This window comes from Centrocercus urophasianus, unplaced genomic scaffold (genome assembly GCF_019232065.1).
Source record: "Centrocercus urophasianus isolate 14NV4802_14NV808 unplaced genomic scaffold, USGS_Curo_1.0 seq_13, whole genome shotgun sequence".
Taxonomy (NCBI): Eukaryota; Metazoa; Chordata; class Aves; order Galliformes; family Phasianidae; genus Centrocercus; species Centrocercus urophasianus.
Window position 1 is genome coordinate 46,950,762 of NW_024884475.1, and position 27,042 is coordinate 46,977,803.

Consider the following 27,042-nt stretch of genomic DNA (forward strand, 5'->3'; position numbering starts at 1 on the left):
GACTCTTCCCAAATGTTATTCATGTTTTATGGAGCTTTAACGATAGTTAGCCACACAGAGCAAACAGACCTTGAGCTCAAAAATTCAGGCTAGACTGAAAGGAGGGAGAAACCTTTTTTTAAATTGCTTTTCTCTTATTATTCTAAACTCTGAAGAAATATGAATCCAAATGGCCCTAAACAGGTATGTTGAAACTGACTTCAGAGAAGTTTATAGACCTGCACATCCTTGGTACTACTGAAAAGTTATATTCTTTTTGACCAATCTTTCATAAAAGTCACAAATTCAGCATTAAAAGTTCTTTAAGCTGATAGTGAGGAAACCTATGCATAAGATTAAGAGATCACTGAATTCCCATGTTCAATGGGAACTGATGCAAATATTTCTGAGATAGATGTCCAAAGAGTGGAAGTCTCACAGCTCTGATGCTGACTGCTATTTCTTACACTGCAGTATGTCACTGGATTATTATATTTCACTCTAGCTCAACATGAAGATCCACAGACAGGATTATTATTTTTTTTTTAATAAATTAAATGAGGCTTATATCAGGGTGTAGGCAAGACTGGCAATCCTCCCCATCGTTTTTTTTTTTTCCCCCTTTGATTAGATTGTTAGGGGTTTTTTTTTTTTTTTTTTTTCTGTGTGTGTGTGTGTGTTTGTTATTGTTGTTGTTTGTATGGTTTAAAAGAGAAAATAATACCATTCCTGCTCATAGCAATCACCTCCCTTCCCTTCTGTGCTGTTTCAAACCCTTTATTTCCTTCATGCTCTCCACCACCAGAGAAATTTCTTCATCAGTATTTTTCCATTACATTCATTTGTGGATTCACTTAATCCAACTTGCTAGTTTGTTTCCTTTCCACTTCAATACTCCAATAACCTCTTACTTCTGCACAGATGGGTGTAAATGGATTACAGCCTCAGAGAGGTGACAGACACCGGAGCTAAAAATTCATGAGCTAGCCAGATCGGTCTGAAAGCGAGAGCCACAATATTCCAATCTGGCAGAGGCTGTTTGTAGCCTGTAGGAGAGAAGAAAGTACCAGCTGTTGTAATGCTGAGTAACATTTTAGGGTTAGACTATCTGCATAGTCAGATGCTACAAAAATAAAGTACAATTGCAATCCTCCCACGTTACCTTTATGAGAGGATAAAGACACAAACACTATCAGTTTGAACCCGAACTAGAATTACTGTCTTCGATAAAAATCGCTGTGTCCTCAGCCTCTACGTGACTTATAATCACTGCAAAAGACACATTTACCTTTAATAGCACTAGTTTTGTTAGCACGCACTCTAACCAGACATCTGTCCATATATGCTCATGTCATAAAGATGGAACGTGATACAAAACTATGTGCTTCTGTGCCATCTTTATTTTACTACAAAAGCAAATGTGAGATAAATTATTCTCAAATAAACTGCATCTTATTTAAAAGTATATGAACTTTAATGTGAGTAAAAGTAAAGGCCTGTCTTAAAAGGTTTACCATTGTAGCTGTAAAGAAATAGACATACTATGCACGTGCAAACAGCAAACAAGCTGAAAAATATTTTAACTTGCTGTTTCCATTAAAATGAAAAATAAAAAAAAAAAAACCTGGTCAAGAATGAAAAAGAATGCAACTTGTACTGTGTGAAGATTGATACCATTTGAAACAGGTGCAAAGCAGATGTGAAACACTGCTGTTCTGATAGCATTTGATTCCCACTTTGAAAGCGCACAGATGACAACACAAGGTTTAAAAAGCAAAATAAACTACCATCTAAACACTACTTGGGGGGAAATTGGTCCCTTATGCTTAAAAGGTGGATTAAAACAAAAATGAAACAAAACAAAATCCTCAAAATAAAAATCCACAGCAGTGAGTCCTTTAATCCCTGAGAAAGAGGTGAACATTCAGTAATGTAAAACCATTTTGAAAACACAATTTGAAAGCAGTAAAAAATAAAATAAAAATTAAAAACAAATCAATCACTCCTACTCCCTACTCCAATACAGTTTCTTCCATTTGCTGGATGAATGTCATATTTCATTGTCTACATTATTTTCCAAATAACTGCATTGCTTTATTGCATGTTATTCAGATGCTGACCAGAAAATAGTAAAATTAAACAACCACCTTGATGAAGCATCAGTATTTCATGCTAGATCTGAAACTTTATTACATATCAACGTATATATTTGTAGAAATTATGACACTTCAAGGTTGTTCCTTCAGGTAATGTAAATATGAAAATAATTATGTAGAAGATGTGAATCACACTATTCCATTGCCTAAAATGTCTGCATCGTAAGATAAAGATTTAAAAACAGCAACTGAAACGCAGCACACTTCAAGATTAATTTGCCTCTGAGGGAGTAGACAATCCTAGCCACAGTCAAGAGCAACAGCATCTCTGCAGGTAGTCACTACTGCCATGAAACAAATTCACCCACTCTTTTCTTTATCTAAAAATGAATGTGATGAGCATAAATCACGCAGGATCTTGATGACAATGTTTCTTCCCCAGCCACCATGCTTCTTGGGAAGGAAAAGACACTGTTTTAGAATCAGTCATACCTGGAGTGACCTGTGCATTGCAAATCCACTATTTACAAATATGGAGTTTGCTTTTTCTGTCTTCACAAAAAGAAATATGAATCAAACCTCCTTTGAAAGGCAACTGGACAAACAGAAGCTTTTAGAATACTTACTTTAGAATACAGATTTCAAAGCCTGTGAATATTTTAGAGCTTTCTGACGTTCACGAAAATCTAATCACTTAAATGCATTTTCAATTGTCATTTTCACAGATTTCATACTTACTAAATACTTACTATAAATTCGTTAATAACTAAATAATTTTATCCTTTTTTTTTTTTTTTTTTTTTTTAATTTCTTTATATGTTTGCTCAGTGGAAAATTTATCCTCCAAAATCAATCCTCTGCATGTAAAGAAGAATGACAGATCTAGTATGTTGTAATGAATAGGAAGAAAGGAAGTAATGGATTTGCAAACACAATCTTACCACTCCAGGTTGCTTGATGAACCATAGAATAATTCCAGAAGATGACTATGCTGATGGGAAGAGTAGAGTATTAATTTATTTGCAATACTGCACAAACACATGGAAATCTGGGGACTGCCCAGATTTATGAAGTCCATAGCTATTAGTTTCCCTAGATGTTTTTCCAGCTAGAAAATTCCATGGAAGTGGTCAGAAAACACTGACATTGAATTTGCGTGATCTGTTGAAAATTTCCTTCCATGCCACTCTTTCTGAACATCTATTTTAAAAATATATCTATTTTTAATATATTTTAAGCATAGCAGTTTGAAAGCAAAAATAAATAATAGTTCTAAGTTTCTTATTAAAAAAATGGTTTTAAGCATCTCTAACATTTGATCTGAATCTCTTGTTTCTAGGTACTTGTTTGCTTTATTCCCTTCAGAACTTCATTGATGTTGCTATTCTGGATGCTTATTATTAAGCTTCCTTTCTCATTATGCAAAAAACTAACTGCATGACCAACTAGACTTGGCTATACAGACCTATTCTCTTGGCAAGAAACCATTCAGTGTTTTTACTATTTTTCCTCCCTTAAATAAATAAATCAGACAAGAACACAAACAAACAAATCAAACCTTATGATTAGTATGCCAGCAAGAAGATAAAAGGGTACTTTTTTTTTCCCACAGCACAAATAGAAATGTCTGAGAGTATCATTCTTTCAGTTACTGATGCTTCTTGATATTTTCCTCATGTGATACTTCACTACTGATTCTTTGAGCTGCTGTGCAAAACCACATCTACAATTTCAGGCTTTTATGCAGCACTTTCTTTTCTCTTGCAGGCCTGGGTTTGCCTTGGTTCCCTCCAGCTAGAACAGAGTGCTGGCACTCCACAGACATTAATCCATGTGTGGCAGCACACGGAGGACCATTCACACCCCAGAGAAGCTAGCTTGCTCATGCATTTTCTCCCTAGTACACGTTTGAACTCACAGATGGTTCAGCACATCTCCATGGGGTTCAAGTTACCCAGGTCTTAGTAGTCATCAAGGTCCACCAACAGGACCTGGCACCAACAAGGGTAACAAATCCCCACAAGCAAGAAGAAAATTCTGCATAGTTCAGACAGCATTTTATCCTGGAAAAGCCAAGTTGAGAAGAGCTGAGTAATAGTGCTAGACATCCAAAAGTGTCTAACACCATTATGCTCTTTTCAAGAGACTGTGTACAACAAACACAGACCTCCACAGTTTAACGAGTGTTTGTAGCTGCAACAGTATCAGCTTTCATTTTCACATAATGTGGACAGAGACAGTTCAGCTTATTTTGCGCTAATTCGAGTGTATATAGGCTGTAGAGAATATTGTTTCTTTGTATAATCAAATAGCCACCTATAAAAATGATACCATTCCATTCTTATACAGATTGTCTAACAAGTACGACTGGTACATCACCTTCACCTGTCCACTGTAAACATCTTCAGATATTTCTAACATAACAAGTCACATTTTTTCCAGTTTCCAAGCCTGAACATTACTGAACGTTTATACACTAAAAAAGACCTTAACCTCAAGTTAAATATCACCAGTAAGACTTATCAGAGTAGCATGTGAGTTCTGCCCGTTGCCATGTCATCAGCAAAGAATGCATGGCATTGCAGATTTTCCATCTCAATTGTCTTGTCCTAAAATCAACTACAAACCCCACAACTCTTTACCACATTCTGTCTCAAGTTATTCTCCTAAGTTATAGCTTACACAGATGTAAACAACAACCCTAAATTTGGCTAATGATGCTATTCTGCTGGCAGAGAATCACAGTGACTGATCTTCAAATAACTGGACAATTACAAAATTTTCTAAACCATGATAAGGAGATTTGATAAGCCCCTTTTGTTAATGGATTAATTTAAAACCACAACAAACAGCAACAAGAAAGAAACAAACAAGAAACAACAATCAACTACCCACAACACTCCACAAAATGAGAACAATCCAGGAGCTCAGACACAAGATTTTTCAGGATAAGGCAGGAAGACTTGGAGTCTCTTACAACAGACTTGGAGACTTTGATGATACGTGTTCTTTCACCACACTCTGTGAGGCTAGTTGCTGATATTGACAAACTAAGCCACACATTTGATACTTTTAGTCTTATTTGATAATATTTGCAGAAATAGCACTACATAGGCTGTCCTCATCAGCACACATCCTCTATTCTGAAATCAACCCACCTCTTGACCGTTCAGCAGCTAACTCAGTTGCAGTAAACCTATAGTGTACCATGGAAACTGCTGAGCGTTCCTGACTTCTTCAGCTCGGAGCTGTGGACACTGATACAACCAGAAGCTAAACTACTTGGGAGACAGACATGGAAATAACACTGCTTCCTTGGATAGTAACCAGCAAGTATTGAATTCTTTTCAGGCATAGTTTCAGCAAGAAACGTGGAGAGTACTGCTGTCTTAGAAAACCTGAAAACCTGTAGTTTTTTTTCTCCAGAGATGAGAACTGACTTTTAACTCCCTCCAGGCAAATAAAGGAACTGAACTTGAGACTACACATTCTCCCATCACTATAGGAATATCTGCAAGAAAAATGCTGAGGAAAATATACCACTGCATCTCCTTTACAGAAAGAATGTTAAAAATGGAGCTCCAGGGTCATTGTCTGCAAGAGCTGTCTACTACAGCTGTCACCCTTGCTGTGGCTTCCTAAGAAGGATACAGTGAAGGATTCACATTTAGGTCATCTTTTTTTGGCTGCTTGCAGGCCAGCCCATTGCCCCGTCCTTAAGCAGGTCACAAGTACACAATAAATCAAGGCACTGAGTCCTCAGAGTCAGAGTTCTTAGTCATTCTGCAGTTGTCCTAAGTGTTAAGGGTTGAAAATTCAACCTTTCTAGCATCCAGACTTCTTTCTAGAACTACTCTTAAGTCACTCGAGTTTAAGTACAAATTCACACATTGTAAAGATGGATTTCTATGACCGTACCAAACACAGTAACTATATCAGAGATCCAAGGTTGTAAAAACTGATGGACAGGTCTCTAAGCCAACTTTTGTATCATGAAGTCCAGGACAAGTCCTACACTAGAAATTCAACCTGAGAAACAATTTGAATACTTTTTTTAATTATTCCGTGTCCCTATTTAACTGCCACACTAGGAGGACATTAAAAAAGAAGAGCACAAGCAAAGTTACACTTTTGTGACACCCTTCTTTTAGTAAGCATATTTGTTGCTTACAGTCATCCAGGGGGATTAACAGGGGTTGTATTACAGTAATTCATGTAGCCTGTCATCAGCTACTACAGTAAATTACACTGAGCTTAAATACAAAATAAGAGAGAGAAAAAAGACAGCTCCAAGAAGAAACAGTAATTGCTTTTTTTTTTAAAAAAAAAAAAAAAAGTAATAATAAATGGTTTACTGCAGTCAAAATGGGAAAGGGAAAACCAGGAGGTAAGAGCAACTACATTCTCCTTTGAAGTATCATTTTTACAATCTATTTCCTTCTCTTAGGAGTTTTAAACATCAGTTTTCAAAGCACAGTTTAAAACTGCTAGCAAATTTCCAACAACAGTCTAAATTGCTATGTCCAAAGTCAGGAGCTTCACAGACAGCAGTTCTTTCTGAATAGTGCACTAAATCATCTTTATTTTTCCATTGATAAATTCCATGTTGTTAATAGGTGTTAATCACACCTTCATCAGTATGCAGAATGCCTTCTATTGTGTAGATGCTGATTACAGGTAATTTGGCAGCTGCTATAATGTGTTAGCTGCTTCAGCAATGTAGAATATATAATGACAGCTATACTTTCTGAATTTTTATTTAGTCACAAATGTGTTTCTCGCTACAAACACTTCATCTGAGTGAAAGCTAGTCACAATACTCTGGTATTAATGCAAGAGCAGAACAGCATGGCATGCTCTACAAGTAGACAGGATGATGTAGTTTGGGCTAGCTGGCCAGAAGTCAGTCACGAGGTTAGAAGTGAGGATTTTGCAAAGGTTTGAAATCGTAGCCCTGGAAACCATTACCATCCGTACATTTTTCTTGGAATATTTTACCTTATAAACACTTGCTGTAGAAGTACAACTATCAGAATCAAATAGCATTCATGTTCTACAAGCAAAATCCTCATCTGGAAAAGATACCAAAGAGAGACACAATCTTTAACAGAGTTAAACCATATTTGACCCTGTAGCGCATTTAAAATTAACCGCTTTAGACAATCTTAGAAGATAACAGGAGGAAGAGTATTTACTAGTGCATTTTTATTCAATTAGTATTTTAATCTTTCTAACTAGCAATTGAAACAGAGGAGCACAGAGAAAACAAGGGGGAAAAGGAAAGCAGCTTTCCCTGAATCTATTCACCAATTTTCAAATATAAGAAATTTATTTTCTTCTATAATTTGTCAGGTTTAAACCTTTTTTTTTTTTCTTTAAACTTACAGATTTGAATATGATCTACTTGAAAACAGTTGTATGTTAACTTTGATCTAGAAATGTATGTTAGCTTTGATCTACGTTAAAGAGAATAACTTCACACTTTCTTACTGGTCTCCATTACTTTCATTAAAACAGAAGAATCAAAATATACTCCCCAATTCAGTTATTCTAACCACTTCGCTTAAAAATGATATTTTACCCTTCCAGACATACAATTACAGAACACATCAGTTTTAGATCAGCTCTGTACATGATCAGGACACTGAATAGCAGAGTAGGCTGGTACACTGAATGAAACTAGCTTGTTTCTCTAGCTGTTCAAAAGAAATTATCAAAATGAACATGCGGTGCTGAATGTCTCACTTATAAGGGTTATAACATTCTTAATATATGAGGTGGACAGATTTTCAATCTACGTGCTCTAAAGCAGCTTGTGATGTTGTGTTTTTTTCCTTTCTTGGCAGAGTCAAATTTATTTTTAAGAGATTTTTCATGAGACAGTCCCTCATTATAATGTGAAAGTGCAATGTCTTGCTGCTGTAGATTTAAGTTCTGCCCGTTTGAAAGCATTATTACTTTCCTCACATTGCAGAGCAGGTTTAAAAAGAACAATAGTCTCTAAAAATAAACATAACAGACTCTCAGGCAATGTCAAATGCAATGGAAAAAGAGTGATGAGAGTTCTCCAACATGAGTTTTAATGAACCTTTTTCCTCTGTTGTGTCAGTGCAAGTATCATTTATTTTTAAAGCAATCGGTCACAGCTTTCTGCTAGAATGATGGCCTCTTGACTGATTTTGCCAAAGTGCAGAACAATAAGGAATAATAATATTCCCAAGACTGAAGTCAGTAATGAACAAAATTTGAAATCAGCTGAAACAAAGTACTGTATTAACGTGTCTGTAAAGTCGTGAAGTATATGGGCTCTAAGTCTTCAGACCACAAGACAGAAGCCAGCCGCTAACTAATAAAGATAAGGAAGAAGTAATTTTCCCCTGTAGACATATTATTCCATAATCACCCATCACAAGAGTGCACCATCCCTTACCCCTTCCAAAAAACAAACAAACAAACAAACAACCCAGTCTCTATAATTTCTCTTCGTTCCTCTCCTGGGACAGAAAGGGGCTGCTTAAACAGATAAACCCAATAGAAAATTAAATGTTGTTAATACACTGATTACTTTTACAATATTGTAAACAAACTGAAGAAAGCAAATACTTACTGTTTCAAAAACAAAAACTAACCTGTGTTTAAGTACATAAAGAGAAACCATCATAAAAAGCCATGATACAGGCTCATTAATAACCAATCTGAAGAAGCTTGGTTAGTTCAGGTACCATCAGAAGGCTTAAATCAGAAAAAGAAGTGCAACAGACCAACTAGACTTTTTCATCTCAGAATCATTTTACTTTAGACACCATCCTCCTTCATTGCTGTTGTCTTTTTAAAAGAATTTGCTCCTAACTGCATCTATAATCAACTGTTATATCCTAAGAGGTGTTTGAAATTAAACGTTGGTGTTTTTTTTTTTTTGCACAGACAAGACTGATTCCCTGCTTGTAAGCATTCAGGGCTAAAAACAAACAACAAAACCACCACCAAAAAAACAAACAAACAAAAAAAGAACCACCAAATAAACAAACATGATAACGTTGACATAGTTGTGCCTCTAAATAAGCAAACTTGTCCTTAATACTGACAACATATGCTTGAAGAGATCACCCAGTGCAGAGACATCCAACTAAGTCTGAAGGCATTGCTGTATTGTGCTTTCAAGCACTATTTTAACTGCTCAGAATTCACTATGTGGGGAAAAAAAATCCCACAAAATAGTAATACATGTGGACAGATCTTTCTGTGTAGATTATCTCATCACAAGTTTGATACCCAGTAGAGTAAGGACGGGCACTGTTCTATGGAATCTGACTGGGTAGAGAGGGAGGCAGGTGGATGGAACAGTTGTTTCTCCAGCAGAAAGTGCACAAAATGAATCAGAAAAATTCTGAGACAGACAGAAAGAAAAAAATCATCTTACGGGTTGCCAGAGCTTTGCCATGAAAAATTTGACTCCAGCGGACTGCCATACTGTTGAAAGCTGATATATGTCAGCTAGATTCATCTTCCTTGTTCCTAACCGTTACTGCTCTACAGTCAGACACAACACAAAGCACTGCTGCAAAACTCTAGCAATACTTTATTTTCATATTTCTTTGGCTGATTAGAAGGAAGAGGGGAATCAACAGTTTTCCATGACATGTTTGCTTGCGTAATCCGGAAAATTTAACGTACAACTGAAAATATTAGGGTGTGTCGAGAGACCTGTGTGTAAAAACTCCCACTTTTTTTGGAAAACAAACTTCTTCCTTCTCCTCTCAAGGAGGACCAGTACAAGAATGACATCACAGTTGAAATTATAAAATAATCTCAACTACCTTATGCTAGGAAACAGGCACATGAGTAGACTGCTCCCCACAAAGTCTACCAGACAACAAAGAGTTTTCAAGAAAATTCTTTAAGATAAAGTTGAACATTAAAAGCAGTCAGAATAATTAGAAGTCTTATGGTTCTTACATATCACTTCTTTTCATCCACAATGGAAAACTGCTTTACAAGGCTAGTTTTCCTAGCTGTATCTTACAAATAATGGAAGTCAATCACAAGGAAATGAAATAAGCTAGACATGGCAAACAACCAAAAAGCAACAAGCCTCAGTTCCTTAGGTCCACGCCAGTACTTGAACATTCACACTATGCTCAGCAAGAAATGGATAGATATTTGGAGAAAGGTGTATTTCTTATGCTGACTTGGCTTCTCAAAGAATATTAGGTATTCTTTTTTCAAAACATTTAAACAAACTAAAAGATTTACAGATATAGCTTGGTGGTTTTAAATTATTCTGCATCAGTATTCCAGCACAGTCTTTTTACAAAGATTTTACGCAAAGTAGCTATGAGCAAACATGGCACAGTAAGGTGTTAGGAATCCTTGATCCTCCAAGAGTCTCTATTTCAATTTTCTCCTGCACAACTGCAAGTTGACACATTTTCTAACCTTTGAAATAAGCTAGGCTTTTCATACTAGATTATGTTTTCCTTTGAGAATAAGTACAATAATCGGCTTGTTTCTACTCATAGGCTAACTAGTCTATATGAGGGAGATGGTATTTATAAACAAAAATGCATACACCTGCAAAGTCTATTGCTGTAAGAATTGCTTCTCTTTTTTCCCCCCCATCTCTTTGAAATTCTAAATCATCCTTATCTAAAGTTCAAATAAAATTCACGAACCAATTTCCATTCAAAATTGAAGTATTGTTTCAAAAAGACACATCACTGAAACCACTTAGAAGAAAAGGTCTCCTATTCATATATATATATAAATTCCTTATACGTGCAATGTACACTGACTATTACATCTGAATTATGGGGCTGCTCTGAAAGTTATGCCTACTATTTTATTAGTTTGGCTATTAACATCAGAGGCAGGTGGTGGTACGGCAGAAGAGGCTGAGTATTCCCACCAATATTCTGCAGCATGTTGTTGCTATGTGACAGACAGCAGGAGAGGGGCAGTCTGAAACAATGGCATCTGACATGAAAGCAGGCATGAAGCAAAGGTGTGTCACTGAAATCCTCCATGCAGAAAAAAAGCACCATTCATCAATACTTGAGAACATTTATGGAGACCAAACAGTGGAAGTGAACGCAGTCAGTGGTCCATTTCAGCAGTGGTGAGAACGACAGTGGGTCATCCCCACTGGTGCAAATTTTTATGAACACTGCACGCAGTTCTTGTTCATTGCTGGTGAAAGAGCATAGATAACAGTGGTGGCTACGTTAAAAAACAGTCTTTCAGAGGTAAGAATTTGCTCAATCCAATATTGTTATTGTGCTCTTTGAATATGTTCTAGTTTCCATGGAAATAAATAGGAGGCATTACTTTCAGAATGACCTATGTATGCTTACAATTCATGAAGTAAATCTTAAGCTATTAATCTTTATTTCACATTTCCATTTTAAAGCTTGTCTTAGATTTACTGTACCACTTTTTTCTTTTCAAAGCTATGTATTATTTCTAATACACCACTATGTTTTCCTTTTCTTTGGAACCAGAAGATACGGGTTACTATATTGACTTATAAATACATATTGACTTTCTATACTGACTTACAAAGCACCATGTAAATTGTTGGCATTCTGCACTAATCAGAAAACAAATTCAGGGCTGTTAGCGAGAACCAATGAAAAATTGCTTTTATTTCTGCTCAAGTTTTCATAAATATGGCTATACTGTGTAAAACACTTTAAAAAAAAAAATTATACTCTGTTAGATTAATGCCACCTGATCTTATTTTTAGACCTATAGGAGCTTTGTAAGCTATTGCTAGGTTAGCTGCCATACTAACTTATTTCTTTTACCAACAGAAAAGACATAGTCATCAGTGGCTCAAACTCAACGATACTGCTTTAAAATATGACATGTATGGTTGAGAAAAGGGTTTGGGATTGACTCCTTATAAGCCTTGGCCTCCTGACAGATTTTTTATTTTTATTTTTTTATTATTTTTTTCAGATAACTGTGATGTTGGCCAGGGCTTGGTAATGGCTTTTATTGATGGGGTACTTCATTGCAGGGAGAATGGAGATTTGAGAGGTTGCTTGGAGCACAAAAGAGGACATGAAAGAAGACACAAAGGTTGGTGCTGGAAACAAGTCAAAAGAAACTGCGTGGCAGATGGTATCCCAGAAAGGAAGGACTCTATGGTAAGATTCAGATGTGAAAGAAAAAGTCAGCCCAGATGGTGACTGACAGCACTGATTACAAAACTCAGTTCCCATTGAAGGCAATGGAAGCTTTATTCCAGTAATGAGGATGGATGCCTATGAAGACTTTTTTTTTTTTTAATCTTGTTTTCAATGTTTTCCCAAAGAAAGACTCTGCAAACACCTTTGTGATTGTATAATTCAAGCCCTGATATCCAGACAACAAAACAGTTGACAGTGTCATACTGTAACTCGTACATAAAAGCACAGAATATTAGCATACATGTATTTAGGAAAAAGAGAAATAGAACAGTTTTAAATCTATAACAGACCAGTGTGGGAGCAGGTTTTAGCAAATAAGCATTCAAAACTAGATTCCAAGAGAGTTCTTTGAAAATACCTTTCCCATCTTACATGTACTGTTTTGCATTGGCAAATTCATATCATGCTATTCACTTGGAGGGAATAAAAAAGAGAGAAGAGAAAAAATAGGAAGAAAGAAAGAACGGAGAGAACAGCTTTTGTCTTCACCAGTTACTGTCAGCAAACTATTAAGCGGTATTCTGGTAAGCACCTGGCAAATCCATGATCAGCACAGCCGACAGAATCCTAATGAACAAGGTTTCTTGTAAGTAACCCTACTGAGGACACAGAAAGAAAACATTTCTGTCTTTCTTCTTATCCAGTTATGCCACACATTCTTGTGGTAGGTTCTATTCATATTGAAATCCAAAGTACAGTTTTGATATCAAACAAAGCTTAATACCAGGAAAATGTGAATAGTGTGCAAAGAGCAAAATACCATATTCATAGCTATTGCTACCCAAGAGTACAAGTTACAGGAAAATGTATGTAAAATTCTGCAGACATCTCAGAGTAAATATTTTCAGACCACAAGCTCGCCTTTATATGCAATATAGGCAGTGTAAGTAAATATTTCCTCTCAGCTCTAGAAAGCAAACAAACAAACAAACAAACAAAAAACCCACAACAAAAGTCCACAAACCCCCACCCAGCTCCACAACCACAGACAATACCATAATCTCCAATACAGCACGTTCCTTATTACATTCTGCCATATTCAACATGTTTTATTCTGGACAAGAAAAATTGAACACTATTAACAGGGGAGAAAAAGAGAAAACAGTTATACAAAAAGTAGGGTAAGCGTGCAGAAGATCTGCTACCAACAGAGAGGATGGAGAGAGGGGTCAGTGCCTACATTAAGACCAATTGAAGCTCTGAATCTTGAAATCATGTTTTTGTCTCCCACAGATATTAAATAATGCACCAAGACACAGATTGATAATAGGAAAATGCACACTTACGGTTACACCTAGTTTAGGAGACTCTCTTTCTTGGAGTGCCACATCTCAAATTCACTGTAAAGCTGAAACACTGGATCTCTATGACATTTACTTTTGTCACTGACTTAACAGAAAATTCTCTAGCATTCAGTAACTCACTCAAATTCCCTATGTTCCACCACTTGATTTTCCACCAGCATCTACTATAGATGACTTTAGCTTACTCATTATTAGTATAAGAATGACTTTTATAAAAGTAATATGAAAATGTCCATCTAGACAACTATTTGTTTTGGACAACGATCAACAGCACATCATAAGATATAAATACGTAGCAAACAAGCAACTTCACTTCCCTACTTTACTTCTCCAGTCTCTAGCAACTGGTTTAAGGACTTCAGTAGATAGAGATGGTGTCTTTAGCATTAATGCATTTTTCTTTGATGAATGCATTCAATTGCTTTTTGCAGCTACACAGACTTTCAATACCTACAATCCCTGGTTTGGAAAGCTCTGCAGTTTAATAGCCTACTTTTCAAAGACCCCTGCCTGCTATTCGTTTTGAACCCAGCACACTACTTAATTTGATGTTATTATTTCTATTGAAAGAGAAAGTGAATTAAGTGATCTTTGCATATATTTTCCATGTTACTCTCTTCTACGATACCTCTATCGTGTTTATTCTCAGTACTCTCTTCTCATCAGTCACTCAACAATGAAGCCTTTACATAATTTAGTCACCCTTGATAAGCATCTTTTCCACCCCATCTGTGATGATTATGATTGCACCAGAATTGCATACAGTATTTCAGAGTGCAAAATGAATTTACACAGTAGTAATAACATGTTATCCTCTTTGAAATGAAAGCTAACATTTTCATAAAACTAATATAAGCATCAAGAGCTCTTTCCTGAGTAGCAATTACTACCTCAAAAGTTATTGCTGTGTATGTAGAAGTAGGATTATTTACTTCTGCATTCACCTGATTTTATATATATATATCCACATTTTATTTCAGAGGGCTTGACAAAGTAAGACAGAAGATTATGTTATAGCAGTAATATCCTGCCTGTATCCTACCCCAGATTTCTCCCTTGCCTTTTTTTTTTTTTCCATTTCTATCCATTATAACAAATCTTCCAAACACCAACCATTGATCCCACAGGTCATTGTCTTCTTCAGAATAGATGACTCGAGTTTCGAAGTACAGCAAACTCAAAACTCAAGAGTTATTTTCCTTCCTGAAGATTCTTCTGAAGCAATTTGAATGAATCTTTCAGGATTTGTTTTGCGTGTTCTCTCCTCTTAAGTAGCTTCATGTTTAAGATGTTTTCCAACCTCGTGGGCATCTCAGTCACTGCCAAGTCACTGCTCTCCTTCAGAAGTTGGGATTCTTAATTTCAAACACTGTTTTTATCCCTCTTTTATAGTTAAGAGGCCCCTAAATTGACAGAAGAAATTGCTCTAGGGAGGAGCACGTTCTGTTTCTATTAAGGACATTTGCTGAGATGTAGCTTTGGACTACGAACAGTCAGCTTTCAGCTCTCTTTTTAAAAGGCAAATTTAACAAAAACTACAGCTGCAGCCTAAAGTTGCTAGTGAAACATATTACATTATTCGGGTACCTAAAGCACTGTCAGACTTTCAAAGTCCACTGCCTCTGAAGCATGAGCAAGGCCAATTTTACTAAGATTTCTAGATTTGAGGGGCTTTTGTTGCTGGTGTCTTGTTCTGCCCATAATGTTAACTCCGGAGGAGAAACTGCTCAGAAAAGCAGGCTAAAGTGAACTCCTGAGACATATTCAGGATGCAAAGATGACGACATCCTTATTTTTGAAAAATGAATGAATAAATAAATAAATTCAGTATGCTCACATTCTAACACAGCTCTCAAAGAAAAATGCAGCAAGCAACACTCCCTACTCCAAAAAGGAGAAGAAATATAAAGTTACCTGTGCAACAATTAATATAAAGTTACCTGTGCAGTAATTAAATGTGTGTAACTTTTACAAGAAAAAAATTAAATTCAATGCTTTTTTTTGAATGAACTTCTGGGAAATTATCTGCAATACAGAATTCTCCCAGCCTGCACCACAACGAGCAGCAGTTTCCCACTCCCATGCCAAAGCCTGAGGTGAATCATTCTCGTGCTTCTTGGTCTGAAGTACAGACTCCCTTATGGCTACATCCTTCAGAACTCAAATGCTGCTTCAGTTCTGCCCAGCCTCAGCAAACATCTTGAGAGAGGTCACAGCCTCCTCTTAAGAGCAGCTTCAGTTTGCGGTATAAAATTATGAAGCATGCTTTATTCACACACAGCTTCAATTCACTACAACGTTAAAAGCCCACAGGTCATGTTTGTATGATGCAGTTAACATAAAACTAAGAGCTTACTGCAATCAAAATAAATGGATCATTAATCCAGGGTATTCCAAAGCAGCTTTACTAATACACTAAAATAAATTAGAATAGAGAAGCAAGGTTGCAGTTAGCATGTCTTCAAAAAAAAAAAAAATAAATAAAATAAAAAATTGTAACTCAATAACAGTACATGCCAGAGATTCAGATTAGAGACACATGCAAGGAGAGGCATAGGAAACACAAGAACAGCATGACTTAGAAGCACCAGAAATACATTTAATGGGATACAGAAAGGAACTATATGCCACTCTTCTTCTGGCTGTATATTTTCCTTTCTTTCACATTTCCTTCTCATCCCTTCTATCCTAACACTCTGGCAGGTTTTCATTCTTCATTATCATGAAAAGAGAGTAGCTGGTCTCTAACAACCAGATCAGTAAATGGGAGGTTAATCTGTAATATGAAGAAGGTTACTCAGTGGAAGAGAAGGTCAATCGCTTGATTTTTTTTTTTTTTTTTAAATCACAGATCAGGAGAAAAGCAGGTCAGCAAAGCATGTTGCAGAGACAGCAGCTTGGGGCAAGTTTTTTGGAACAAACTCGTTTACTGTCTCCTACACAAATGGATCATAGGAGAGTCCATCATGTAAAGGGCAGAAAGGACTGAAAGGCAGATTGGAAAGAATCAAGAGTATAAACGATATGAGCCAACATCTCTATTGCCCACACATTGCAAGGCTTAGAAATAGAGAAGAAAAAAAAGTTCAGTAGATCATCCAAAGTAGTCACTGTGCAAAAACTGTACATAAAGCCAGCCCACATACAATCTGTGCAGAAAGAGGGACTAGAGGAAAAAAAAAAAAAAAACAACCACATATGAAACGTCCACATTCATGAAAAAAAATGGAAAATGCCAAAGACACTTTAGGCTGCACTGAATTTATATCCATAAACATACACTTTCCCCACATATTTGCACAGCTTCTAAGATTGTTAGGACATGCTACATTAAAAAAATACCCTCCCTCCCAATGCAGGAAGCAAAGCAATGGTCTCCTCAGTACCTCCTGTCTGTAAACAAATGCAGGCAGAATCACAGAACGGTTTGAGTTGGAAAGGACCTTTAAAGGTCATCTAGTCCAGCTCCCCTGCTACGAACAGGGACACCTACAGCTCCATCAGGTTGCTCACAGCCCCACATACTTACACATAAGTACTTTTATAAAAGACAGAAGGCACATGAAAGCCCACACTAAAAAGCATTTCTAAAGAATTTATTCTACTAACAGTATTTTTAAAATGCTCTCAAGAAGAATCTCAACTCTCTGTGTTTTGGTTAGGTTTTAAACTTGATTCAGTTGGATTTCACTCATATAAATCACAGAAGAAATGTTACTAATTCACAAGGACAAAGGAGAGTCTTTCAAGACCTCCCATCTGAACAGGTTGCAGTGTGAGGCAGTAAGTACATGTTTCCTGGGCTCAATCTCCTGCGTTCATTTGTCACGTGCATCCATTCCAGATGCAGAAGCAGGATGCTGCTTAGCATGATGCCACTTCCATTTCCCTTCACCCATTATAAAATACGATTTTTCAGCATTGCTTCTGAAGGAGACATCTGTTGTTTGTCTTGAGCATTTGAAGAAAAATTTCTATTTCCCTTGTTCATACTGATGTTGCTTCAGTAAATACACCTTTGCTTTTTATGACTGCACTGTCACTCTAAGTGGAGCCAGGAAATGTGCTGCAGTGCCTGGAATTCCTGAACAATAACTAGATACAACCCCAGTCTTAGAAAGAATAAGACTCGTTTGTAATAGCAGCTCTTTGTAAAGTACTTCTTTATGCTTTGGTACGGATGGCTTAAATAATGTCTTGGCATCTTTAATAGCTCTTGATGACTCCTCTCCTCAAGAAGTGAGGAAATAGGGAAGAAGGGGAAACATAGTATATGGTCACAGATCATGTTCCAAATCAAATATATACAGCAGTGCTGCAGGAACACTTTTCTGTGAAGCTTTTGCATGCAATCTTTTAAGTTTTCTGATAATTTTAAAGCCATCCCAAGTACTTTTTAATGTCCATCTATGCTGTGACTATAGCCATACTGTAATTTCAGTGGAGAATTCATTATTGTATCATAAAAGCTCCAGATTTACATTTTTACACTGAGTTATAATTGCCAAATTTGATCAGCAATTTGACTGTCACTTCAGTTTACACTGAGCCATTCTGGAAAAAACAACATGCATTCAAGCCTGTCATTCATTTTGAGTCCATATCAAACTCAACATAAAATGTAGTCATTTATCAGAGCCTGAAATGCTGCAATATTTTCTTGCAGTATGGCATTAATATGTCTCTTTCATGCATTTTCCATGCTAATGTGAAACTGTTATTCAGTAGAAAAAGCAATCTAAAAATTTCCAGGATTTAAGCAATCAAAATAATTTATCCAATCATCAAATAGATTTAAAAACATTAAAGAGACTAAAATGTGTTCTCTCTCCCTGCTCCCCATGAAAAAAGCAACACACAACACACAACCACCCTACAAGAAACAAACCAGGAGGAAAAAAAGCAAGAAGCAGTGGTGTACTGCTATGCTGAAAATAAGAAGTCTTTCCCCATTAAAGGATGACAGGAGGCATTCTGCCATTCATATAGAAAAACAATATGAATAACTGCATTAAATCCTAGATTATATTCTGTGTAGGACAGATTCAGAGCTGGTGAGACGCTGAAGAATATTAATTCTGCTTAAATTTAGGTAAAATTTGCCATCTCTTCTAAAGTAACTACGCCTCTATGGACTTCGTCAGAGACTGCAATAATCTTGCCAAGGGTATAGTTAATCTGCTCAGAAGAGAGATTTCTCTTGCAGGAATCTGCTCGAGTTAGCTGTTATAGGAAGAGATCTTACAGAAGGAAGCACCTCAGACCTCACAGGTGCATGTGCACGTACCTGTCTTTGCCTACTCTGACACGACCACATCGAGCCACACATTACAGTACACACACAACCTCTAGCCCAGGGACTGAATGGCAGAGCGCAACAACAAACTGGCTGTTACAGACAGTTATGTTATCTGATGCAAAACTGGGAGATTTAATCACAGTGAGGCAAAAACACATGGGGTGAAGCACTTTTCTCACACTACAGAAGCTGCTAGAGTTGCAGGACTGCATGTGGAGAGCCTCTACTTCCCAGACATCAGCTCTGAACAGAGAGACAGGGAGCCCTTATGCTTCCCAATCTTCACCTACAAGCAGAACTTGTACAGTGTGGTTATAAAGTGTTCTTTCTTGTCCTAAACATTTGTTTACATGCTCCTAGTACTTAATTTATAGAACACTATTTTCAGAGAGCAATAATAAATAAATAGGTTAAAAATTCCTAAACAAACTCATCTATTATTCCACTTGTATTCTAAGTACAGGTATGAAAAATTATGCTTCTTTAAGCAAATGAGCACCTTAAGTTATTCTGATAAATCTACACTTACACACTCCAGTGAGCAATCCAATTTCCAGAGCACCCTGTTTTAACACGAGTGTCCTGACCAAATCCTAGTTCAGATAATTACTCTGCCTGGCTACATCTCTTAGCATCATCGCATCCTGTCATAAACTGCTGTATAGCATGGAAGCAAACTGCTAAAATCCCCACTGCATTTTAAGCTCAGAATCAATGGCTTATCACTGATTGATGAAACAGTTAAATCGTAAAGGCCAGATTTTCTGGTCTGCTATGTCCCATTTACACTCTAAGTTCATCGTTTTTTACAGACAGCAATGGGCTGAGTGCAGGGAGCTGCCCTCGGTGAGGCTCCCATGAGCTGCCATTGGTCCCAGATCTTCCCACTCCATGCAGTTTGCTGCTCGCAGGGTTCAGAAGAACACATGCAAATATTCTTCAGCTACATCAGGAAAGCGTCCTGGCAGATGACAATCGGATGAAGCATCTGCCAAATGCTGTTATGTCCTGTCACCAGAGACTTGGCTGACAGTTTCAGGCCCTGGATGGTAACCAACAGGAGATGGGGGGGGTGGGAGGGAACGGGATGCTGCAACTGTCTATTAAATCCATGTTTCAGCCAGTGACTGCTTGCTAAAGCAAGAACAGATCTCCTGAAAACATAAGAAAAAGGGGGGATAGGGAATTCCTTTTATAAGATCTGCCAAGAGATTTGAAAATGGCAGCGCAAGACAGTGCCACACCTGTGAAACACTGCCTAGAGCAGGAACATGGCAGCCCTGACCAAAGAAGGAACAGGCATCCAGCCTGGAGTGGCATTTCTGACATTAGCTGCACATACACCTCACCATTTGTGTTCCAACAGTTCTGTTAATATATTGCTATTACAATAGTGTTTAAATAGCTGGCTTGAATTAGCAGGTGTTTGCATTGACTTAGAGGCATATCTTCTCCTCTTTGAACATAGACGTGAAAATTAAAGAAATGAAGGCAAAAAAATTTGAAAGAGAAGCAGGACACCCTATTAAGCTCAGGGTTCCTTCCACTCCTTCTCCCATGAAGCAAACTTCACTTTCCAAGCAGCCATCCTCAAGCAGGCCTCTCCCCAGCAGTTTTTCATAAAGATGGGAGGGATTTCTCTATCAAAGGCATATTTTGACAAAGACTGCACAGCCCAGCCCATCACCCCGTGCTGCTCCTTCAAACGTGGCAATTCTCAAAAAGAGCTGGAAAGCAATGAATCACAATAGAGCCTGACCTTAAAAACCAGTTTACACTGACATTCTCAGAGAGGAATTGGTACAGAAGGTTGACATCTCCTGTTAAGGCCTTTCCACATTTTAAAGAAACATTCAAAATTGGCAGTGCTATTTTGTTCAGCTGAGGTAATTTTGTCTCATGACTGTGAGGCACGTTTCTGATAGATCTAAGATTTTCAGCTGTGGATTCCTGAGCTGCACTGTATTTAACTTGTCAAGCTCTGAATTAATTTTGGTAAGCCTTATCAAAAGTAACCAAACATGCCTGCTCCTGGCCTGGGTCCACCAAAATAGTTAGCATACACTCAGATTTGCTGAAGTCAATTGCTATAAATGCCTGCATCAGCATATTGCTAGATGAAGAGCATAAGTTACCTGCCTGAGCATTAAAAAGAAAAAGATAAAAAGAAAACAGAAAGAAAAAATAATCAGAATTGTTCTTTCTTTCTTCTCTCCAGTCATGTGTCTGCACACATGGGCTGTATCTCACAGAGCCACACATGCAGGGCATGGTGCAGCCCAGCTCCCAACCACAATGCACCCAACACTGTGCTATGGTTCTCTGGACCCAAACACAAGAGCTTCACTCCCCACACAGGGAGGTGAGGAGGTCTAGGAAAGCAGTGAGTGGCATCATGCCTGGGGAGGGGGTGAAGCAGAGCTTGGTGTTCATCCCTCAGCAGTGAAGGTTCCTGCATCCCACTGCTCAGGTAAGGGAATGGAGTCCCCACTCATCCCTGCAAAATATCCACATGTTGGCCTGCACAGAGCTTTCTCAATCTGACATTTTCATTCCTATGAATCTGAAATGACTGTGCTTTAAAATTATGGCTGCACACAATAACAAGTGAAAACACATTACCAACACGAAGTTAAATCGAAATACTACTAAATATAAAAATCAGCCCATTTTATCCTGCAAGACACATTCTGTTTAGTAACATTGCTGAAAATTGATAGGTATTAAATTAACCACAGGAGGGCTCCCTCTGGTATAATGAATACAACAAAACATACTGTTAATTGCCAAAAATAATATTGTATCTTAAAACTAACAACAGTTTCAGACCTCAAACGATATTTTCCTCAGTAGGCTCCAATATTTACAGGGGAATAAAACTACACATGAGCAATTCAGATTAAAAAAATTGAATTACATAAGTGTTAACTGTCTGACTGTTAAATACTTGGTGGCAAGGAGACTGCCAGTACACTGCCTATCAAGGCACCACTGCCTATCTATCACGCAGTGCCCTGTACAGGGGCCTGTGGGCAGCCAGACTGGCATGGCAGCAGAGGGACCTAGGGAACAAATGGGGACTGAACACACTGGAAGCACACAGGAGAGGGATGAGGACCTGCCTCAAACAGCACATGCACAGAAACTGAGGCATTGTCTTATCAATAACTCTTATTTACTGTCAGCCACACACTCCCCAAAATAGTAAAAGTTAATGTCAGCAACAGTCAAGCAGCTGCTTTTGTAGACTTTGCCACCCTATTTACTCCTCTGCTAGCAAAGAAGCAAAACTCTTCTACCTTACAGGTTTATGGTGAAAGCAACCAACAGTAACCAAGACAGTGAAACAAACACCTACACAACCAGCCAACTTCTGTCAGGGCACTTATAGGAAACAGGCACCTAACCATGTCCTAACCCAGCCATGCTTAGTACAACAGTTTGGAGCTGCTGAAATTAACTGGAAAAGCATTGGAAATACTGTGATGGAGAAAAAAAAGGAATGTTTCACTTCTATCATTCAGCTTTTCTCGCAGTAAAACTGACAGGCCTAAGCAAGGCACCCAGAGTGCACCAGCAGCGAACAAATGGAGCTGACTGTCCCCCCAACAGCCATGAACATAAGTTCAGCCTCGGGCTAAATGTGAAATTTCATTTCGTTCATGGACTTCAGAAACTAATGACCTTTGCAAGATAGATTTCAGTCCTAAACCACCTCCTGGATTCAGAAACCAAAGCGGGTGCTTCCACAGCTACCAGACCTGGAAGCCGTATCTTGTGCCTGTTTTCCAACCTGCACATAGCCAGGACTTGTCACAATTACATTATTACTATCCTGATGAGTTGGTTAGACACATACCTCACGTATCCTAAGAGAAAGACCTAATCATCAGGCTAACGAGACAGAAATACAGGATTCACAGAACAAGGGAAGGAGAGCATGACTCCATCTGATTGAACAGAGCCTTCCTCTGGCAGGATGCCTGCATTTTGATCTCTGTTTTGGGCACAGTAATGCAATGGAGGGGAGAGGGAGGGGGAAGAAAAAAGGACAAAAAGGGACAAACGCAGGAATAAAAAGTGCAAACATCATTAGACTTGAAGTGGTCAGGCAGTTGGACTCTGTGAGCTTTGAAGGTCCCTTCCAACCTAACTATTCTATTCTATGAGAGTGTGAGCTGCAGCCACAGCATTTCCCATGGAAGTGCCTGAAGCAGAAGGGTGATGTTGCACGCAACACTGCACCAGAGCATAAGCAAAACAGGGCAAGAATTCTACCTTCTTATACAGGCATCAGGAATTACTTCACTAGACTGACTGCTCTCCTTTTTCAGCCAACAACACTGGCATCCCATAAAAGCAGGCACAAAGTCATCTCGTAACACTTGCACCACACCTATTTTATGGGCACTGGAAAGCTGCAGTAGGAAATTCCATTCTACTACATGAAGTTCTTTTTCACCTACTGCGACTGTATAAAAGGGCAGGTTACAGCCTTACTGCAGCCAGACAAAGCAGCACTAACTTCAGACAGCAAGTAGCCAGGTTTGCACTAGGATTACATCCTGCTGGTGGTACTGTGCTGTTCCCGCAGCAAACTAAGCTGAAATTAAAACCTTTATCAGCATATCCTAATCCCTAACCATCATGCCTTGAGATTGTGTCAAAAGAAAGTATCAAACAGGATACTAGTATCTCAAGTAATATCTCAATGACAAAAAAAAAAAAAAAAAAGTTAAACTATAGAAACTGTCATTAAAACTTAAGGATACTAAAATGTGATAAAGAATTTATAAGGCTTCTTTAATTTCAATTTCTTTTATTCCTATAGAAGACCAGTTGAAAAAGAATTCAAACAAATTTTAGAAGTTAGAGGGCATCTGACATACAGTATTTTGTCTGTACTGTTTTATTGTCAAGCAATATTTTACAGCTCTTTACTCCATATAAGGCAGATCTTAATCTCTGGCTCTTTACTTTTGAACTTCACTTCAAATACTGTGCTAAACTAAGCCCCAGTAACAGTATTCAAAATACACTGACCAAACTTATCAGTATCACAAGTGAAAACCTTGGAAAAATATGTTAGGCAAAAATGAAGTTTGTACAAAACACTCAGGTCAGTAATGCACAGAGCACTAACGTATGCAATCAGAATCATTAATGCTGCCTGAAATTAGCATTGTCAAAAGCATTTTTTTTTATCTTATAATGTGTCCTATAGAAGAAAAAAAAGAGCTCCTCCTCTCAGAAACAGACAGAATTTGCATAATGACAAAAAATATCTTATGTAACTTCTTGGAGCACGACTTTAAAGAAGAAAAAATGTCATCTGATGTTGCTATATTACAATTTTTAGGCAATACTAAAGAGCACAACTGCCCTCTCTGAGGCACTGGAACACATGGCACCCAGGGGAAACTGCTCACTGACACAAGCAGACTACGTGCAGCACACAGACTACTTTTGAACCCTGCTGTCAGGGTCACCATACTTCAAGCAGCTGCCACCATCCCTTTTTGGCCAGAGCCACAGCAGGCACCCATGGGGCTGGCAGAGCCCCATTCCCAACCCAGTTTGGAGACATCTGTTTCAGCAACGCTTCTCAAAGTTTCTCCCTCCCCTAGTCAGGGTATTGAGATTTCACTATATCACCTCCTCAGGAACACCTGATGATCAGAAACACCATTTAGCTGTTATTAAAACAAGAGGGCAGTAATTGTAAAGGTTGCATTACTGCCAGCAGTAGAGCAGAGACACATGTTCAGTATGCAGTTAATACATTAACTCATGACAGCTCTGTCCCTCTTCCATAGTCATTACATCCCATAGCAAACTGACTGCCTCGTGCCTCCACCTGTGGACCTGGGTAATTTAACACTAATTCAGCAGAAGCAACAAAAGCCTGTTACAGTTCCTGTGGGATTGACCTTGAACTGATGTTAAGTCACTCTACACAGGGAGTAATGGTATGCCAAGGGCAAAGTCAGAGCCTCAACACTCAGTGCAGTCATTCACCTTCAGATAAGAGGGGAGAAAAAGTTACCTATTATGACGTTTCTAATGTGATCTTCTCTGTTAGGATCTTCTTTCTAGCATAGTCTCAATGACCGCCCTCTTGTGATCTATTTTAGACTTCAGAGAGTTAAAGTCAAAACTTGCATTGCAACCTTCATGCCTTGCATGCACTTTGGGTTATGACGCGCGCACCAAAAGGCACAAGAACCACGTCTGCATCGTGCTCTGCCTCTGACAACCTGCTGTCCTTAGAGGGCATGACAAATTCAACACCTCAGCTCTACCACTGACAGTAGAACTACACTGGAATCAGGTGCAAGGTTCGAAGTTTCATTGTCAATTTCATTGCTTTCCCATTAAACTAAACCCATTTCTGCTTAATTAGCATTCAGGTGAGGAAGAAGAAGAAAAAAAAGAAAACGAGTGAAAGAAGACCCTTTCAGAAAACTTAAAATTTAAATGTTCTTCATTAGTAGAATGAAGCCCTTCACAGATCTAAGAATACCTTGGAGAGCAGCAGCCGAGCATCACTTTATCCGGCAGCATTTCTTTTTTTGACACTGTTTTGCAGTGATGCTAGCCAGTCACACTGTACTTAGGGCTCAGACTGGCACACATAAAGTTCACCTTATCTCAAGGCATACTGCTCTTAGAAGAGCCATGCAACGAACATGAAAACGATTACTTGTACTGAACACTTCAACCTTCCTAAATCACAATGTAAATCAGATACGGTGAAGACTACAGCACGCACCCTGCAAACTAATGACAGATACTTGCAATCAGGTATAATTTTCTTTCAGCAGAAATGATTTCCAACTAAAGTCTAGCACCTGACATCCACTGCATATTAAAACCCTCAGAAGGACAAAGTAAATTGGGAAGCTACCCTTCACATCTTCCTGTCGTAATTAGGGTATCCTCCATTCAGCACATTTCATTACTAAACTGATGACACCTCAGAGGAGTAACTTCTAGCAGCTTACATAAACAAAAAAATAAAGCATGTTGCTGTTCAGATGAAGCAAGTGCCTTAAACAGTCAGCATGTGGAGAATGTGCTATACACTCAGGTATTGACCCCTGACATTAAGACCACTAACGCACCGAAGTGACACATGGTGCTGCTTACTGCACTCCACCATGAAGGCGATGTGACTAGAAGATTAAGCAACTTCGTAATTTTTTACTAATGACCTATAAAACATTTATATTGTATTTAAATCACAATTACAGTGCTGGTGCCGAAGTGCAGCAGTGTTGAGCAGAACACACACAAGCTTTAGTAAACTGCAGGCAGGGTTTTTAAAGCACTATGATGTTACAACTCCCTCAAACAAAACTTCCCTCGATGCAGGTCTCACTGTGATTTACGAGCCGTACAGAAACCCAACGAGAGAAAGAACAACTTCAGGGGAAAAAACAACAATAACAAAAAAAGAAAAAACAAGACAGAAAGCAACCAACATTTTATGTCAACTACCGTTATTAATAAGGGTGAAAGAGGCTGTTATAAACTGGAAATATTTAGAAGCCCGATGTGGCATCAATCTGACCAGAAGTTACATGCAGAGCACTTGTAACGGGTCACACTGGTAATGTCCAAAAGATTGAAAGTTAAAAAATAAATAAATAAGTAAAAAAAAAAAAAAAAAAAGGCTGTCGAACACACCTTTGAGTTTTCAGTGGAAAGGAGAGCGGTGAGTTGGCGAGAGGGATGATGAGCATCCAGCCACACACCGCCAGACAAACCAAAGTTGGGGGCAGAACTCCGCTCCTCTCTGCACAACCTGCTGCCTTCAGCACAGCGCTGAACTCCCCGCAGCCCGCATGCTCCCGGCCCGGCCCACCCGGCACCCCACGCTCGTGCCCGCAACTTTCACAGCCCCGGCCAGCTCATCCCGGCTACCTGAGGCTCGGCGGGCTCGGCCGGCTTCACCAGGTGTTTCTCTCTATAGAGAGACCAGAGGCCGATGTCGGGCAGGAAAATCAGCGCCGCGGTGAAGAGCAGCGTCATTTGCAGAAATCTCTTCTGTTTCCTCTTCATGGCCAAAGCCGGGCTGCCGCCGCGGGGCCGCGTCCTTCCCTCCCCGCCAGAGAAACTTCGCCCGCCTGCCTCACGCCCGCCCGCCCCGCGCCCGGGCGGGGCCGCCCCCC

General features: G+C 38.5%; 1 protein-coding gene across 1 annotated transcript in view; it reads right to left on the reverse strand.

Moving 5' to 3' along the window:
• Window positions 1-26,932, reverse strand: part of GALNTL6 (polypeptide N-acetylgalactosaminyltransferase like 6) — a 416,272-nt gene extending 389,340 nt beyond the window's left edge. The window contains exon 1 of the mRNA XM_042812502.1: window positions 26,795-26,932. Within this exon, the coding sequence (XP_042668436.1) occupies window positions 26,795-26,932 (138 nt within the window). The remainder of the gene's footprint in view (window positions 1-26,794) is intronic.
• Between the last annotated feature and the right edge of the window lie 110 nt (window positions 26,933-27,042).